General features: G+C 36.1%; 2 protein-coding genes across 2 annotated transcripts in view; both read left to right on the top strand.

The window, feature by feature from the left end:
* Positions 1-4,290, top strand: part of LOC106103500 — a 54,899-nt gene extending 50,609 nt beyond the window's left edge. The window contains exon 6 of the mRNA XM_013283279.1: positions 2-4,290. Within this exon, the coding sequence (XP_013138733.1) occupies positions 2-4,128 (4,127 nt within the window). The 3' untranslated portion in view covers positions 4,129-4,290. The remainder of the gene's footprint in view (position 1) is intronic.
* A 967-nt stretch (positions 4,291-5,257) lies between these two features.
* The window catches only part of LOC106103501, a 58,122-nt gene continuing 45,357 nt past the window's right edge, over positions 5,258-18,022 (top strand). Inside the window, exon 1 of the mRNA XM_013283280.1 lies at positions 5,258-6,141. Within this exon, the coding sequence (XP_013138734.1) occupies positions 5,527-6,141 (615 nt within the window). The 5' untranslated portion in view covers positions 5,258-5,526. The remainder of the gene's footprint in view (positions 6,142-18,022) is intronic.

The raw sequence follows: 18,022 nt of genomic DNA on the forward strand, positions 1-18,022 counted from the left end.
GGCACCGAGCTGCGCCCCACAGACGCCTTCCACGCCTGCGTCGACTGCGCCTGGGCCGCCAGGGCTACGCATAGACTCGTCGGTCTCGTCACCTACTACGGAAAACATTATTCCACCTTCTTCTTTCATAGCAAACTTCGTCTTTGGATATATTTCGATGACGCTGACGTTAAAGAGATTGGCCCGGAATGGTCACAGGTTGTCGAAAAATGTCGGAGAGGTAGATTCCAACCGCTGCTCTTATTATATGCCGCTGTTGACGGAACGCCTTGTGATACTCGGCATGCGCCGAAAGAAGTTGTGCCATTTCCTGCTCCGGAACCTCGACGAGCGATCACGCCGGCACCTGAGAGACCAAATGCAGGTTTCGCGAGAAGAGCTGTTACTCCAGGTCCCGACAATGACAGCGAATACGTCAGTAGGAAAGCAGTAGAGAATATGCTCGATGTGCAAGCTAGTCGACGCGCTCAGTTAGCGCGAAGTTTAAGTGCAAGTTCTGCATCTGACACACAGGAGAGGCCGAGATCGAGAAGAGATTCTGGGAACTGGAGTGGTGATCGTAACAGTGCGTCATCAGCTTCATCGACAGCCGATAGTCCCTATATGTATCCAAGAGGACGCGGGCCTGGAAGTATTCCAAGCAGTCCGACTCGTAAAGGAGAATTATCCAGTGGCGGTTCTTGTGACACGGGATATGATTCATACTCTCTGTCTTCCACTGACAGCCTGCCCCAGCAACAAAATCACAGGCCTCCTAATTTACAATTAGCGCAAATACCAGAATTAACTACCCGTGGTGATTGTGATGCTCTGTGCTCTGAAGCCGACTCGTTACTAGATAAATCTCGTCATGCTGAGGACGCGGCGGACTACGAAACCGCTTTGATTCTTTGCGATAACGCCGCAGCAAAAGCACGGGCTGCAATGGACGCTCCCTACAATAATCAGCACACGATGACTGTTGCTAGAATGAAACATAATACTTGTGTCATGCGAGCTAGAAGTCTACAGCGAAAAATGGCTGGCATGACAAGGCCGCCTGAAGTTACGCTCGCCGCACCGGTGAGAAATACAAAAGGAGGTCTTGAAAATTCACCTACCATTGAAATTTATGCCACATTGCCTAAAAAGAAAAGTTCATCGAAGAAATCCTCAAAGAATATAGAAGACGATATTGATAATACCATAAAAGACCGTTCTTCTAGACATAAATCTCGAGACGACGAGAAAAAGGACAAAAGATCAAGAAGCGAAGATCGTGGTAGACCAAGAAAAGAAGTTACAATCGCTACAGAAAAAAAGGAGGAACCTGTAGAAGATAAAAAAGGTAAGAAACAACATAAAATTCGAAGAAAATTATTAATGGGTGGCTTAATCAGAAGAAAGAATCGCTCAATGCCTGACTTGACCGAAGGGGCAGATGGAAAAACCGAATCTAATAAACAAGATAAACGAGTCACTTCCATCGATGACGCCGAGGTGGGCAGAAGAAAGGATGAGGAGAAATCCAACTTAAGTGGATATCTTTCAGAGGGACATTTAGAATATTCCGCAGCCAGTGGAACTAATCCGAATCTCGAAAGAAGCAAGTTAATGCGAAAGAGCTTCCACGGTAGCGCTGGAAAAATCCTAACTGCAGCCAAAGTACCACCGCCTCCGCCCCTGCGAACCACTTCTCAGCTTAGCGGGACTAAGTTCGAAGCAGAAGTAATCGAGCATAGTATGCAAACTCGTCCGCCGCAACCTCTGCCGATTGTCAATCAAAATGAATATTCTTACATCCAAAATAATGAAGACAATGGTGGCTTTGTAGAACAATACGGTGATGAACCGCAATCACTACCGTTCCTACCGTCGTACGACGGTCAACCGGTCAACCATTACAACCGACTCGATGATTCACCGTCACAAAACTTTCTCACCGTTGTAACAAAGGCAATGGTGCATCAAGAGCAAAGCCCCGTTAAAAGGGACAATGTACCAAACATACAGCCGTCGCAAAATAATATTCAAAATTTGAGTAATGCTTTCGATAATGGAGTAGACGTTGTCGACTTCGCATTGCCAATGAGAAGATCGCCACCAATGTTTGAACTCCCGCCATATCCCAGCCCGATGAACTCTGTCAATCATTCCAGACAGCCCAGCGAGGAGTTCCCACCTCCACCTCCTCCGATCGATTTAACACCGCTACAGGATGAATTAAATAATATTCAAAATGTTAGTTCCGTGCAACACTATAATGAGGAAGATAAAGAAATTCCTAAGGGATCATTATTGGCACAGTTGCAAGAAAAAAGGAATCAAATATTGCGAAGCGAAGAATGTGCAATAAAACCATCACACACACAAACGGATACTTGGCTTAGGGAACTCCAAGCTAAACAAGCAAGTTTAAAACTTAGAAGATCGGGCTCTCTAGAGGGCCAACTTTCTAGCCCTGGTGAGAATACCGTACACAGATCATTTGAGAATGATAATAACAATGTAAGAAATATAGCATCCAGATTTGAATGTAATACGCAAAATGTTTCAGAACAAGACAGGTCCCATGTAGGTTTCATCGGTATGAGCGGTAACAGAGATGTCATCAACTGCTCGAATCAATCAAACGCAGGAATCTACAGCCGGCGTACCTCTTCATCCTCGATTGACCCCAAGCAAATGATTGATGAATATAGCGATCAAAAGTTGAGTAATACCAACAACATCGCTCCATACGGAGATCGATCAAAACCTAAAAAGAAATCTGTGTCGTTTTGCGATCAAGTCATATTAGTTGCAACAGCCGAGGATCAGGAAGACGACAGTTACATTCCGAATCCTATATTGGAACGCGTTTTAAAGTCAGCCATGAATAAGCCAGAGTTAACGACGATGCCTTTGCAGAACGAGAAACCGTCGCTGCAGAGACAAGACTCCTTTGACAGTCAATCATCGCGTTCTACGATATCATCTTTGTCGCAAACGTCATACGTACCCAACGAAACGGCACACGCCGAATATTATCGAGCTCAAAATTACCCGACGTACCAACTTGTACAAACGCGCCATCAACCACCTACTAATCAGCAAAAATTAGGCCTTCAAGGGGCCAATTCATCAGTTCATTCACAAAATCAAGGAGGTGTAAACAATAATAATCAAATATATCAGACGTTGCCAGTAAATCCGCCGAACGCGTCAAATCCAGTTCCATACAATCAACCGCCAGCAGCTTACCAGAATCACAGCAACGCGAGCCCACCGAGCTTTAGTCAGAATCCTGCGAATAGACTGACGCCTACAACTACGCAGTTCATGTCCAAACACGTGCCTAACCTGCAGAGGTCTGTTCCTAATACGTTTCCACACCCACCGAGCCAGCTTCATCCAGCCAACCAAACACCAAATAACGCTTACTATCATAGACTTCCTCAGCAAACGCAATCGTCGCTTCCCACCAATTATCCAACAAACCGACAATACAATCAAAACTTACCGAGTACCAATTCCACTTACCAAAGCGTGCCCACCAATTCCCCGGCTTATCAGAGCTATCACAACCCACCGACAAGCTACGCTAGCTCCGATTATTCTAGTCGATATCCCCAAGTGAATAGTACAAACCATTACAGCGCTGCGCATTCTCCCTACCAGCGAGTCCCGCCTCCGCACGGCGACGTGCCCATCGACACCTATAACAACAACAACTATCAGAAAACCCAAAACAACTACTACCTGGACAACAATAACACCCAGGGTCGTGTACAAGATGCAAGGCACTACGCTAACTCTCAACAACAGCGACCCAATTACAATCAGAATACGATCAATGAAAACAATGGGCTAAACAATGAGCAGATACCGCAATATCAGTACCAAAATTCTTACAACCCCTATCAACATCTACCACCGCCCAAACAAATTCAAAAGAAATCAGTATCATTTGAGCCGGGAACCAAAGGCGGCACGGATTCTCCTATACCACCGCAAATGAACTCGAATAATTTTAACGGTGATACGCAAACCCTAACATCTGCTCAAAAGTCTGTTTGCAGTTTGTGTCGTAAAAAGACTGTAAACCCTCCAGCCATGTACTGCCCCGATTGCGACTTTTATATGTCAAGGTTTAAACCTCGCTCATAGCATTGCGATCAAAATGTATTAAAGCACAAATAAATGTTCTCTATCAAGTTAGATTATAAGAAACAGAATGAAATTGTAGTTTTAGAATCATAAATTGACTGATCTCGTGAGTATTAGGTTTGTAATGCATGAAGGATAAATTAAATTGAGTACTTAATCATATATTTTAAGATTTTTTTACCTGAGAAATAAAATATTATTAGTAGTAAGGTAACATTATGTATTATATGAAGCATACATACATACTGAACGGAAATAAAGATAGTGAATGAAAATGTATTTTTATTCATTCCTTTAACTGATATCTATAGTCATAGGAACCCAAATTCATTCATCCAAAAGCTGTTCCAAAATCTTTTGTTGAGACCCTGGCCCACAGGAAGCATGACGAGCCTTCACTTTTTAGAACAAATCTGAATTTAAATCAAATATACGTTGAATCAAAATCAAAATCATTTTATATATTAAGGCTAATTATTTATTTTAAAAAAAGTAATAATTTAGGTTCGTAGTATAACCATGACATCACAAAAAACAGTTACATTCGAAGAACCATATTACTCTGCAATGCATTTAGAATAGTAGTAACTAAAAGTGTACACATGGCAATATTAATTAATAGCACAATAGCGCCCTTCAACTTTGCGGTTGTGGAATCGTTTGATTTCTTGTATTTGGCGCTTTTCTCCATATGTTTTCTCTTTTAATGTTTCATAAAATACCTCGAAGCTACTTTTGTACCTTTAGTTATAACTGCACAGTCCTGAGCTGTAAAAAAAAACGTGTATAACAATTTTATTTGACATAAATTAATTTAAGATCGATGCCTACCGTAAACTATTTACTATAAATAGGATGGGTTGAAAATAACAGATAAGTTCTTTATTTTCTTAATCATGTATTTTTGCCATCGTACAAAAACTGACTTTGGTAGGAAGTAACAGAAACTGTAAATATTTGCTGCTTGCAATACCAACCAATAAATGGCAAAAACATGAATTTGACAGTAGACATGTACTTAACTAAACTTTATAACCTGCAGATCAGCTCACGGCTCACATGTGTGTAGCATGTGAGTCAGCTCGCAGCTTAGCTCATTTTTGTGCATTCATATCGTTATAGCTTACGTTTTGAATTGTGAACTACGGAACGTTAGGCACTTTGCGGCTCATAAGCTCCCATAGTGATCACGGTGATTGGTGAACTGCCAATGTACTTCTTAAGAAGCAACTCAATGGATCTAGTCTTTGTGATCTGAACTTTTGAGTGTGTTCAGAGCCGATTTATACATATCTAGTTGTCAGTTCTTTAATGGCGATCGCGAGTGACGGTCAGTGAAGGGAAATTGACATTAAATTTATTATTTAGAACTTAAGTAGTTACCGTGTTTACATAAACATGACCGGAATTTTACCCACATACCAGCGATTTGTAAATGGAGTCCCCGTACCGTCCATTTCTCGACGGTCTTTTCGACTTCGAGAGAAATATTTAATCGTTTCTGTACTTTTGACATTCGCAATTGTATGGTTAGGCGCACTTTTCTATTTGCCAGAGTTCAAAAACTCGTCTAGTGTCAACGACAGTGTATATAATGTGTACAAACGTATCCAGAAAGCCGGTCCTGAGCTGCTTATGCCACCGCCTGTTATGCATAACGAAGTGGGAGAGTTTGCTGCCGTGGGAATCGTTCGTCACGGCGAAGAAGGGGATGATCCTCATATAGTCGAAGACAGAAATCGTCTTCGTGCTAAGATTGAAGAGGATATGGGTATGAAAGTGTTGGAAAGGCCACAATTTGATGTAGCACCGTCCGCATCGTCTTCCCGAGGTCCCAGCAAAGCCCCAGTGGATGCTATAGAGGAGCCTGCAGTAGATAACAATCCTGGTAATAAAAATGCATCACCTGAAGGTCTCAAGGAACTGGAAGGTGCAGAAAATAAATATGTACCTGTTCCTTTGAAGCCAAATGCAGATCCTGAGCTGAAGAAAAAAGTGGATACTGTGAGAGAGGTAAGCTTATGATATATAAATGACATAGGATTGAAGTATAGTAATTGTAATTTTATTTACTGTATAATGTTAAGTGTATTTATTTGCATAAATAAGATTTATTACTTTAATGTTTAAATTAATGTACCTAACAAGTGGCATCTGCACTAGTATGTCTATGGCATAGTCAAAACTTGTGCTATCAGTAGTGATATTGAATTTCTAAATATAGTATATTTTAAAAATCATTTGCAACAGCAAATATTAGTTGACTACTAAAAAACAACTCAGATACTGACAAAGATTAAGCAGGGTCATAGAATAAGTAGTTCTAAAGATATTTTTGACATTACGGGGTTTGTACAGATATATGAATGCAGAAAATAGTCACACTAAAATGTTTTAGGGTATATATAAATTATTGGTAAATATATAAATCAGGATATTGTAATAAGTTTTGTGTGAATTACACAAGGTCATTTAGTTGTTTTATTCCAGTACATTTATTATGAGGTAGTGTATTATTGTTAAGCTCTACGGAGCATGACGAGAGTATGCAATTGCATAGTATATTAACAGTTTATGTCATTATACAGCTATTATGGTAGATTCTATAGCATATGCAGCTATCTTAAATTATTTCTATAACCAAAATGCCTAATTTAATGAGCATACTTCTAGGTCTTACATATACATTATGACAAGTAGAGTTATATGAAATCATCATCATCATCACCAGCTCACTATATGTCCCCACCGAGGGGCTCGGAGCCTACTCTAATATGGGGTGACTAGGCCATAGTCAACCACGCTGGCCAAGTGCGGATTGGTTGACTTCACACATATCTTTGAATTTCTTCGCCAATATGTGCAGGTTGCATCACACTGTTTTCCTTCACCGTAAGAACGTCGGGTAAATTATGTACATATGAAAATTCGAAAAATCGAAAATCACATTGGTACATGGCGGGATTCAAACCCAAGACCTGTAGATTACAAGTCAAGTGTTCAAACCACTGAGCCACCGACGCTCATATATCTTGCTCTTATATGAAATAATTAATAAAATTCCCTTAAAAATGTAATTAAAAAATGAATATTAATTCTCATAAGTGGTTCAAATGATAAACTTGTTTTAACAATCATTATTTTATTAAGATTGATAAGATAATCTATAAGTAAAAACAGCAAGTTTTATAATCAAATATTGTTGACCCATATTTCTAAAATCCTCTACTATTTGTGCGAAATATATCTTTAATAGTGATAATCACAATGCAATTTAAATTATTGTTTCATGTTGCTTGTCTATTTAGCATTTATTGATTATTTTGAGTCATGAGATCATAGGAAATTCATACATAGTAATAGTAGTCGTAGTAGGGGCTATGGTTTCCTCAACTCCACTACTAGCGCGTATTTTGCGTAAGAAAAGGACCTGGATTACTCCAGCCAACCCAGCTCTCCGAAGAACCCCAACAAACCCTTTATATTGCTGGTGATCTCCGGGAGCGATCTCAGCGAACCGAGATACCTAACCCTGTATTCAGTCACTGCTGGGCAGTGTTGTATGAAATTCTTTCAACATAACCTCATGATTTACATTCAACAGTGTAAAATAATTATAAATGGAACTATCACACACCCTTAAACACTTTAATTAAGTAAAACAATAATAACGTTTTCTTGTAAATCTGTTATTTGGTGTTAAAAGTGAAAATCCTAAAAGTTTAAGAACAAAATCTTTACCTATTAAAAAATCCAATAAAACAAAGTTTTTAGTAGGTTATATTATTGTGTGACACTTTCGTCGGTGGTCGTTGACCGCACGGCGCCGGCGCACGGTAACGCAAGGTGCTTCAGACATGCGTCTGTACCAGGCCACTCCTTACGTTTACACTAAAACGCTAATTTATCTCAAATACCTTTACTGTGTCTTCCATTATAGAAGAGTAAGGGCCTGTCCCACCAATGTTTTTTTTTATTAAAAATATTGGGTGAATTTTTGTTAATTTACTTATATTTCCTTTAACCATTCCAACTAAGCTGTAGGCTTGTGCTAGGATATGGTTCACGACAATAGTCGAATGGCGGGATTCGAACCCTAGACCGTAAGATCGGTAGTCCGTACCTCAAACCATTAGGCTACTGAAGCTTATTTTGTATTGTAAATTGTCTGATAATAATCGAAGGTTAATATAGATAAAAAGATAAAATCAAGATGTGAAATTTTGTTCCCTTATGTACAGTGACGTCATTTTTAAGCTATCTGAGCTTCTATCAGCCAGTGGTGGGCCTTTTTCACAAATCATCGCTTAAATTGAGTAATCTCAAAGCAACATTTAGTTTACACCAAATGTTAGGCGTCATCTCAGTACATAATTTTGCTTTACATTTATTCAGACCCTTATCCAAAGAGTTATCTAAGAATACTTTAGGGGCTGGTTGGTAAAAACGAGCTTGATTGTCTTAAAACATCAAAACTAAGTTGTTAAAGGCGTAAAGGGAATGTTATTATTTTTACTTTCAAAATTAGTATGATTAGGTTTAAAAAAACGTGTTTCCTTTTCACATTACAAGTTATATTATCGTAACTTAAATAAGTTAACACGTTGCACAAGCATCTAGTAATAAATGTCACAAGCTACAAGTTTTTCATAAGATTCTATCACAGTAATAAATAATTATAACGCATTCCACAGGAAGTAATTTAGTAGGAAAATACGCTCATATCGTACTGTCGTCTCAGTATGTGTTTTATCTTTTTCAATAATGACGTCAGCATACATCAAACTTGTTAGGTCTATAGGATAAAACCAGACCAGACGCATTTTAGTGCGGTATCTCGATATCGTTCGACATGCGAGTACTTAAATGAATTCATGTGAACGTGTTTTAAACTTGTACCAGTATACCTGAATTTAAATGTTTACGATATCTGGCAACACAGCAATAAAGCAGCTAAGCTGATAGGTCATATCTTCATACAAACTTGTTAGTCTCACTTAGATATAAATTAAACATTTGTTATCTGCCACATATTTATAAGGTATATGCAAGAACGGATCTAGCTTTGGCGCCGGTGGGGGTCACATAGTCATGGTCAAATCAAGAGCTTGACAAAATATGTAAATATGTTTTGTTAAGCTCTTCACCAACTAGCTCTGGATCCGCCGTGGGGTAGATCTCTATTCTTTAGACCGATTTATTAATTAGATCCTTTTTATATTTGAACATTTAAAAAAATAAGAAAAAATAATCATCTTTTTTACAATCGCATATAATTTTACGTTATTTTTTTCACATTAGTACGTCAATATAATTGCTACAAACAATACCCATATAATACGCAGCAAAAACATGTAAAAGGCTAAAGTAAAACATATGTACAAATATTTAATTAAAAGACTATTGAAAATTTTGTTTGCTTTAAAAAAAATAACGTCGGTGCTTGGTAAATATAATACTTCGTCTTTACATTATTAAAACCACCATACTTGATTCTTCAATGATACTATTACGTCATTTGTGACATTTTGATAGCGCGGCATTTTTTTTTAAATAGCCTATAATATGCCAGTCTAAGTCAGCTACCCTTTAATGAAAGTCCGGTCGAAATCGGCTCAGTCGTTTCGGAGATTACCCGGAACAAACGCGGCTTGCGGACAGATAGACAGACAGACAGACAAAACATTTTAATTTTCGTTATCAGCAATGCAAATACATCATCTTCCAGAAATTTGGAATTTTTCTTTAGATATTACAAACACACTCCAATTTCATTACATGTATAGATAGATTATAAGAATCTTTGTAACGAGGTCGCGCACTGCTCGCGGTATTTTAATTATTATACCATTTAGTGAACTGAGCGGCGTATGATTGTGCAATGAAACGCAAGCGAGATACTAGTCATTTATGTTACCCTGGTATCTAACTATGTATTAAAGTAAAGTTAGTTTAACTTTCGACCGTGACTCTGTTCGCATGGTATTAAAAAAAGTCAAGAGTAAGTAGCCTATGTGTTCTTCTGGACTATATTCTAGATCTATGTCAAATTTAATCCAGATCCATTCAGCTGTTTAGGCTACAAACTCTAACAAACATCCATCCATCCATCTATACTTTCGTATTTATAATATTAGTTAGAAGTAAGATAACCTCTTGGTTAACTATAACCTTTTTCGGGTAAATAAAAATGATATGATATGCTTGTTTATTCAAATTTGGTAATAATTTGTTATGCGTTGATAGATAAAGAATAAACGGACGTTGATAGTTGATTTTACGCGTGGTTTTACCCACTTGGACATGTGAAAATCTATAGATGTAAGATATAGTAACCGAATTACATTTACTGTATATATTAGGATTAAGTAAATGTGTTTCGTATATATATTTATATATTTTTATCTATTTAAGCATATTTAGATAGGTTATTTCTATTTTTAAATTTTATAGTTTCTATGTTTCTTATGACGTATGTATGATATTTGTAAAGTGCCGTAAGAACGTTTATCGGGCACGGGCACCTACACCGCCCCGGGCCCGGTTAACGGCACTCGCATCGTCCGCCTCCAAGTCGACACACTTTCGGCAAAAAACGACCAAACTACCGCCATAAAGTTCGCGCACGAACAGGGCTGCTGGGTTTCTAGAACGAATTTACATTTTATTGACTGTCTCTTTTATTTTTATATGTAATTGACCTTAAACTCAAATAAATGCAAATTTATACCTAGTAAGTGTATGAAATAATACGTCCATTGATTCTTGGGTACTTTCTCTAGGTTGCTAAGTATGTATTATTTATTATGCATATATATACGACCGTAATTTTCTTTTATTTTTGACATAATCAAGATAAAAATATAAAATGTTGAATGATCTTCATTGAACAAGTTGGTAGCGGACCGGTTTCTGTTGAGCAATCGTGCGTAAATGTTTAGTTCCGGCGCACCAAAAGGATAATCATTACAGTGTCTATTGCCAGAATAAAAAATCTTAAGGTAATTGATTACGTTGATCTGGCAACCCTACGCGTGTACTAAGGTATGGTACTTTGATAGACGTAATAAATTTCTTGTTATTCGCCTTTTACGACGTCTCTTTGCGATGTTGATGGTAGGTTATTCACGAGTTTGTTTCTGGTTAATGACATGAAAGGTCAAACTATAATTTTTCCATAAAATCGAGTGGAAAAACATATTTTCACCCTTCTCATTATCTATATTATAATAATAAACGTAAACAGACACTTCGTTGTTGCCTAAGATGTCAGAAATTACAGCATATTTTTGAATAATTATTTTTTTAATAAAAAGCCCTACACTTACGTCACCCATTAGGCTATATATTTTCACGCCATTAAATTTGGGGGTTAGTATTTTGGATAAAAGCTCTTATTTTAGGAAAGAGATTGTAAGTTGCTGTCAACATCAAGGAAAGGTTTTTCATGTCATATCATTTTGACATTTGATATTGACAATTTGACAAATGTAAACAATGAAATAAAATGTTCATAATTTCATGCGGATAGAGCCGCACACGAACAGCTAGTCTTTTAATAAGAATATAACAAGATATTTTATTTGCTCATTTGTGATGATAGTGGATATTCACATTAAAGACGTTTTCTTTGTGCGATGTCTGCGTTTGAATTATTTGTTCTGTTCATGATCAGAACCGGTTTACATATCGACATAAAGTAACTGTTCTTTATGGTTACTGCGCTTTATTTTATTTTTAATTCAGTTGTTCATATTAGTCATTTTTAGCAAAAATACCATACCGTTTAAGCATGGTCTTACATTACCGAAACACCAATAGTAACCATATTATTTTACTTTTAATTTTTCTTTGGAAAAAACAGATAATACGACGTGCTTTTGTAAACATTTCGAGGGTAATTAACTGTTAAAGGTTGAAATTTATTTTACGTGGCTTTCGTAAAGTATTTCTAAGAATAGCGTTGTTTATTATGGTATATTTAGTTGGATAACCGCATCCTCGGTAGTGTTCAACGGAAGTGAAAGGAAAGTAACTCGAGTCGGTTCGATGCCGCTTCATTCATCACTTTCCATTACGCCTTTGCTGCACTACATTGATTTTGGATTTATATAGATTTCTTTTTTATTTACGTTACTTTTGAGATAGAGAATAGTTTTTTTAAGGTTATCTATGGCCTACTATCGCTATTATTAAATTATTAGCTATAGATTTAGTTCTTGTAGATTTGTTCTCTTATCATACTTTATACTTCATACTTCATACTAATATTATAAATGCGAAAGATTAGATGGATGGATGGATGTTTGTTAGTGTTTGTAGCCTAAACGGCTTAACGAATTACGATGAAATTTGGCATAGATGTAGAGGATAGTCTGGAAGAACACATAGGCTACTTACATTTGGGTTTTTTTAATTCCGCGCGGAAGTAGTCGCGGGCGAAAGCTAGTAATCAATAAAAGATCAACGTTTTTGTTAGGTTATTTCACTTATTGAAAGATACAGGAATTACTGTTTGTTAGCTATTTTGTCCCCCCGCAATAGATAAAAAGTCTAGTTATAAGTATAGTATTACACGGTTATAGCGTGGCTTTAAACGGTGGAAACAAGTTTCAAATCTGCTTAGTAGTTTCGGAGACTATTCAATGCAAACAAGAGATCAAATCTTTTGTATTTATAATATACAGACTACTATAAGCTTTTCTTAGTTTTTCAGTATATTTAAGACATTGGTACAAACTCTCTAAAACTAAATTAATTTCCGGCTCTTTGTATGAGCTTCACTATTATTTGTGACGTCATTAGTTTGATTAAAGAAGTCTGTTTTTCTTTTAGTGGTTCCTTTTAGCTTGTTACTGTAAGAAGAAATTTAATTAATTGTTTGTGAAAATAATGTGTTTTTAACTTGGTAAAGGAAATCTAAATTTTTACACCTTGTGATTTCTTTTAAGAGTGATTAGTAGTAAGAGCAAGTAATTTTAAAGGAAGGCGATATCTTGATCTTGTTAATTACGTTAAATTAGTTATCGCACCCTTTAATTAGCTTGTAGCCAACTTAATTGTTCAGTAGAAGTGGAAAATTAAGAGATAAGAAAATTTTCCTTTTGCAGTTTAGTTTTGGAACGAGTCTTATTAAAAAAACGTATCAAGGAATTTGTAAAAATGCAGTCTCGTTTTTCTATCTATACTAATATAATAAAGGGTAAACACACTACTTTGTTGCCTAAGATGTCAGCAGTTACAGCATATTTTTGTATAATTCTTTTTGTAATAAAAAGCACTACACTTACGCCACGCTTTAAACTATATATTTTCACGCAATTAAACTTAGGGGCTAAATATTTTGGATAAAAACCCTAATGTGGGAAAGAGACCATACGATAAGAACTGCCAACATCAAAAAGCAGGATTGCCATAGTAAGGTAATTGGTATTTTGACATTTGCAATTAAGAATTTGACAAATGGAAACAATAAAATAATGTTTTTATAATTCCACGCGGATGAAGCCGCACAGGAATAGCTAGTTCATTATAAAGCATATCCTAAGCAATTGTTTTTATAACAAAAAATATTCGCAGCTTAACATAGAATATGTTAGATTGTAAAATATATACAACCTCGAGAAGTTATTTCATATGCTGTCATAATCACTCACTGTTAAATTATATGCCGCATTCGTGACCTCTAGAGGCATACCTCTATTATGCATTCATAATACGAATCTTGATTTCTTTGGAGATTTGTATGCTTTGTAACGCATAATGCTTGCTGACTTATTAATACTAGGAAAAATTGTAGTTCATTATATACGGACGAATATAATTTTAGTTTTTTTCCCTTTCCACCCTTTTCTTAAGAGGAAAGGATGGGAAGAAAAAGTGGATTTGACGGTGGATGAGACGCATAGGAAGGGGAAATGTCCTCCTTATGTGCGTCTCCTCCTCCGTCAATTAAGGGTAGGCAACGCATCTGCAATATTTATGGGCAGCGGTCGCTTTCCATTTCGGTGGATTCAGGTCGCCGCTTGCTCGTTTGCCACCTTATATTATAAAAAAATAAATATTGAAACGACTTATAAATATGTGTTTAAAATGATAAGGCCACGTTTAAACTCTATCAATTAAAATAAATAAAATGATTACAAAACCAGTAAAGTATAAAGTAATCCATTAATTAAAGAAAAGGCAAATGAGTCTGAATATGTGGCTATTTCCACTTAGCGGCTAAACGCAAGAATCCGGTCACGCGCACTAATCATTGTGCAGCGGTTGCGCCAGTGGAAATAGGATACGCGAATTAATACCAGAGCGGCAATTCTAAGTGGAATTGCATCTTTATGTTATTGCAGTGTTCAAGTGGATGATTTGGAATTTAGCATCGGTCTTGAAGTCTGCAATTAGCTCTCGTCGGGCGGCGTCGTGTCCGGTCACTTTATTGCTCTTAATTCGCGGCTGAAGGTCTTTGTTATCTCAAACATATTTGATGTTTACTTTGCCGGTTGTAACGTTAATTGCTTTGATATTATAAAACGGAAGCATTTGTGTATTGATTTGTTTTGTTTTCCTTGTTCGTTTTTCCTACTTATTACTAGGATCGCATAATTTATGCTAATAAAAAAAGGAAAGATTTGTATTTTTGTAAGTATTGAAATAAATCAAAAATGGGCGGAATATAAAAATTATTTCTTCATTAGAAAGCTACGTTATCGTTGAGTAACATCTTCCTAATATTATAAATGCGAAAGTTTAGATGGATGGATGTTTGTTACAGTTTGTAGCCTAAACTGCTAAATTGATCTAGATAAACTTGGCATAGATATAGAGTATAGTCTGAAAGAACACATAGGCTACTTTTGTTTTTTTTTTTAATACCACGCGGACAGAGTCGCGGGCGAAAGCTAGTACTGTGTATATCTGTATGATATTTTAAAGAATATTGGAAATTTAAACAACATGTTTATTTTTTTTATTACTGCTGTAAAAGTACATATAAGTTTGAATCTCGTTTCGATGAAAACAACTTTCCTTTAATACGAGGATGTATTGAGTTATGACGTCACGAATACGATTATAGACCGGGCGGATGTCTTTAACAGTGTATTGGCTGTGAATTAAAATAGTTTGCTAGTTTTTTTATTAAGTTGTATGTAGAAAAATTTCACTGGCAAATTGATGTTGTTAACGAAAATATTTTCTATAGATATCTATAGATAATTGAAGTAAATTAACGTTTGTGTAAATATAGGAGCAGGCAACTCCCACGAACTCCATTTAGAAATGAATCGCCGCGTTACTTAATACTTTCGACCATTTTACAAATGGAGGAAATCACTCAGCGCTTCCCTTCAACCAATTACAACCCCTCTGCCCCCCTTGTTTGGTATCGGGGAACCAAAGGGAACAGAACTATTATTACGAAATAGAAAAGTTATTATCTAGCTCTTATTTTACATACAAAATTGGTAGAATAAATAAAATTGAAAGGGTATTGACCCCATGAGTCATTAAAATGCGATAATCTCCTTGAAAAATACCTAACGAATTTACATAGTTTTATATAGATAAATGCGATGCTATCTTAAAAGAAGGCAAACCTTTTTGTATGCCTAGACCATTTTTCTCGATCTCACTCATGTAGCACTTAGCGTAGTAAAAAGAGGAGCTCGTCCTCAAATGTCCTCCCGGTCCACTCGCGAATGGCCTGTCTAACAACAATACATGATTAATGCCGCACTAGAATGTTGGGTATGATTTATTTTTGGGCAGAATGAAAAATGACTCGATTCAAAAATACAACGCGACAAAAATTTGCATCAATTTGTATGTTTGATTTGAATGAACAATTTAGCGTAATTGAATCTAGTAATTTTGATAAATTAAGATATTTCTGTACTTAACATACATTTTGTTGTTTTTTATTTGCCTGACCTTGGACTGCCATAGAGTCCCTAGTTTTTCGTAATTTACCTAAACTGGGGGACGCCCAAAATTACTATAAAAATACTGTGCTGTTACAGTATGCATACAAGTTTTATAAACAACTAGCTTTAGCCCGCAACTTCGTCCGCGTTGAACTAAAAAAAACAAAAGTGAATAGCCTAGGTGTTTTACCAGGTGTAGAGGACACCTATGGCAATTTTCATCGAAATCCGTTCAGACGTTTAGGCTACAAACTCTAATAAACATACATCCAACCATCTAAACTTTCGGATAATATTAGTATGATAACTGTTTACAAACTCATGTTTTATGCTCGGCTTATCTATTGCGGTGCGTAAATCTCATCGCGACATTGTAGATCATAAATTGGACAGAGGCGTCCTATTTCACGTGGTCGTAGCTGTCCCCTATCTGTGACATACATCATGCTAACGATCACCTACCCTTGTAAATCAAAAGGTAAGGTAAAATCAATACACGTGTCTTGTTAGTGTTAGAAACTCTATAGCCAGGTGTGTAATCTATACTTCTATTTATCTATACTAATATAATAAAGGGGAAACACACACTACTTCGTGTAGTAGTTAGCAATCACAGCATGTTTTTCAATAATTCTCTCTTTAATAAAATAATAGAAAGCCCTACTCTTACGACACGCTTTAGGCTATATATTTTCACGCTATTAAACATAGGGGTAGATAAATTGGAAAAATCTACAAGCTGAAAAGATCAAGGAAGTGAGGTTTCCTTCAAGGCCTTCATTGTCATTCGTGCATTTAAATTTTGACATTTGCAATTGAGAATTTGACAAATGTAAACAATGATATAAAGTTTTTATAATTACATGCGGATAAAGACAGGAAACAGCTCGTTATAGAAATCGTTGTTTAGACGAGAGAAGTGCAGAGAATCATGTAACTAATTATGTTTATTAAGATTTGATTAATAATTTGATAATTATTTCAATCAAAATATCAAATCAAATGGGGACGAGTAATTATTTCATCATAATTACAATGGAGTACTGACAAGACAATGAAATTGACAAAAAAAAATTAGCGCGTGCAGTCAGAGTTAAGAGCGGGACGAATAACCAGCTATATAACAATGGCTGATTAATTCTGAGAGAACCTTACGCTCATTTAGTACAAAAAGGCATTCATAAAATACCATGCGACAAACTCGATGCAATGTAGCAAATAAAATCAAACGAAACCAGTAATGCGTGAGCTATAAAGATGACACGATAAGCAAAGCTGACACGCCTAGGTTTATGGTTAATTTTATGGTGGGGAATTAATATTAGTTTTGTCTTATTAAAAAATGTTGACTTATTAACAAAGGGTACAGGAAGGAAATGATAATGCTAAGGACTCTGCGTCTATGTATTTAAAGGTGGTATTTGTATTAATTAAACTGGTGGCGTGACCTAGTGATTTAGTAACAATGTTGTTCTTTATAAAAATCTCTTGCATAAAATAATGTGAATTTTGTGATTAGTAAAACGTTTTAATTTATTAAGTTTTGACCTTATCTAACTTTTTAAATCATGCAGATTAAGACCAGATAAGACCGAATTAATATGTACAAATCGTCCATTCTAAATATAAGGGGCAAAGCCGTTTACGATAGATTTAATTATAACTTATCAATATTACATAAGAAATCAAGATAAATAAAATGCGCTTTGTAATCTTCAAAGTATCAAAAATATTACGTGGCGTACAATAAACTTTATCTTAATGCAAAATGTTTCATATAATGTTGCGTAGAAAATCTTAACACCTTATAATAACGATAAGGTATTACTAGCGCTTAGAATATGTACTTTTGTAGCTATTATCCTGGGGCCTAGTTCGATTAACTAACTTATCGTAGAAAAAGTTGGTAATAAATATTGTCTTATAATTGAAAGAAACCGTGTAGTCTACTTGTATATAAGTCCTCCTCTCTT

The sequence above is a fragment of the Papilio polytes genome, unplaced genomic scaffold (genome assembly GCF_000836215.1).
Source record: "Papilio polytes unplaced genomic scaffold, Ppol_1.0 DF823731.1, whole genome shotgun sequence".
Taxonomy (NCBI): domain Eukaryota; kingdom Metazoa; phylum Arthropoda; class Insecta; order Lepidoptera; family Papilionidae; genus Papilio; species Papilio polytes.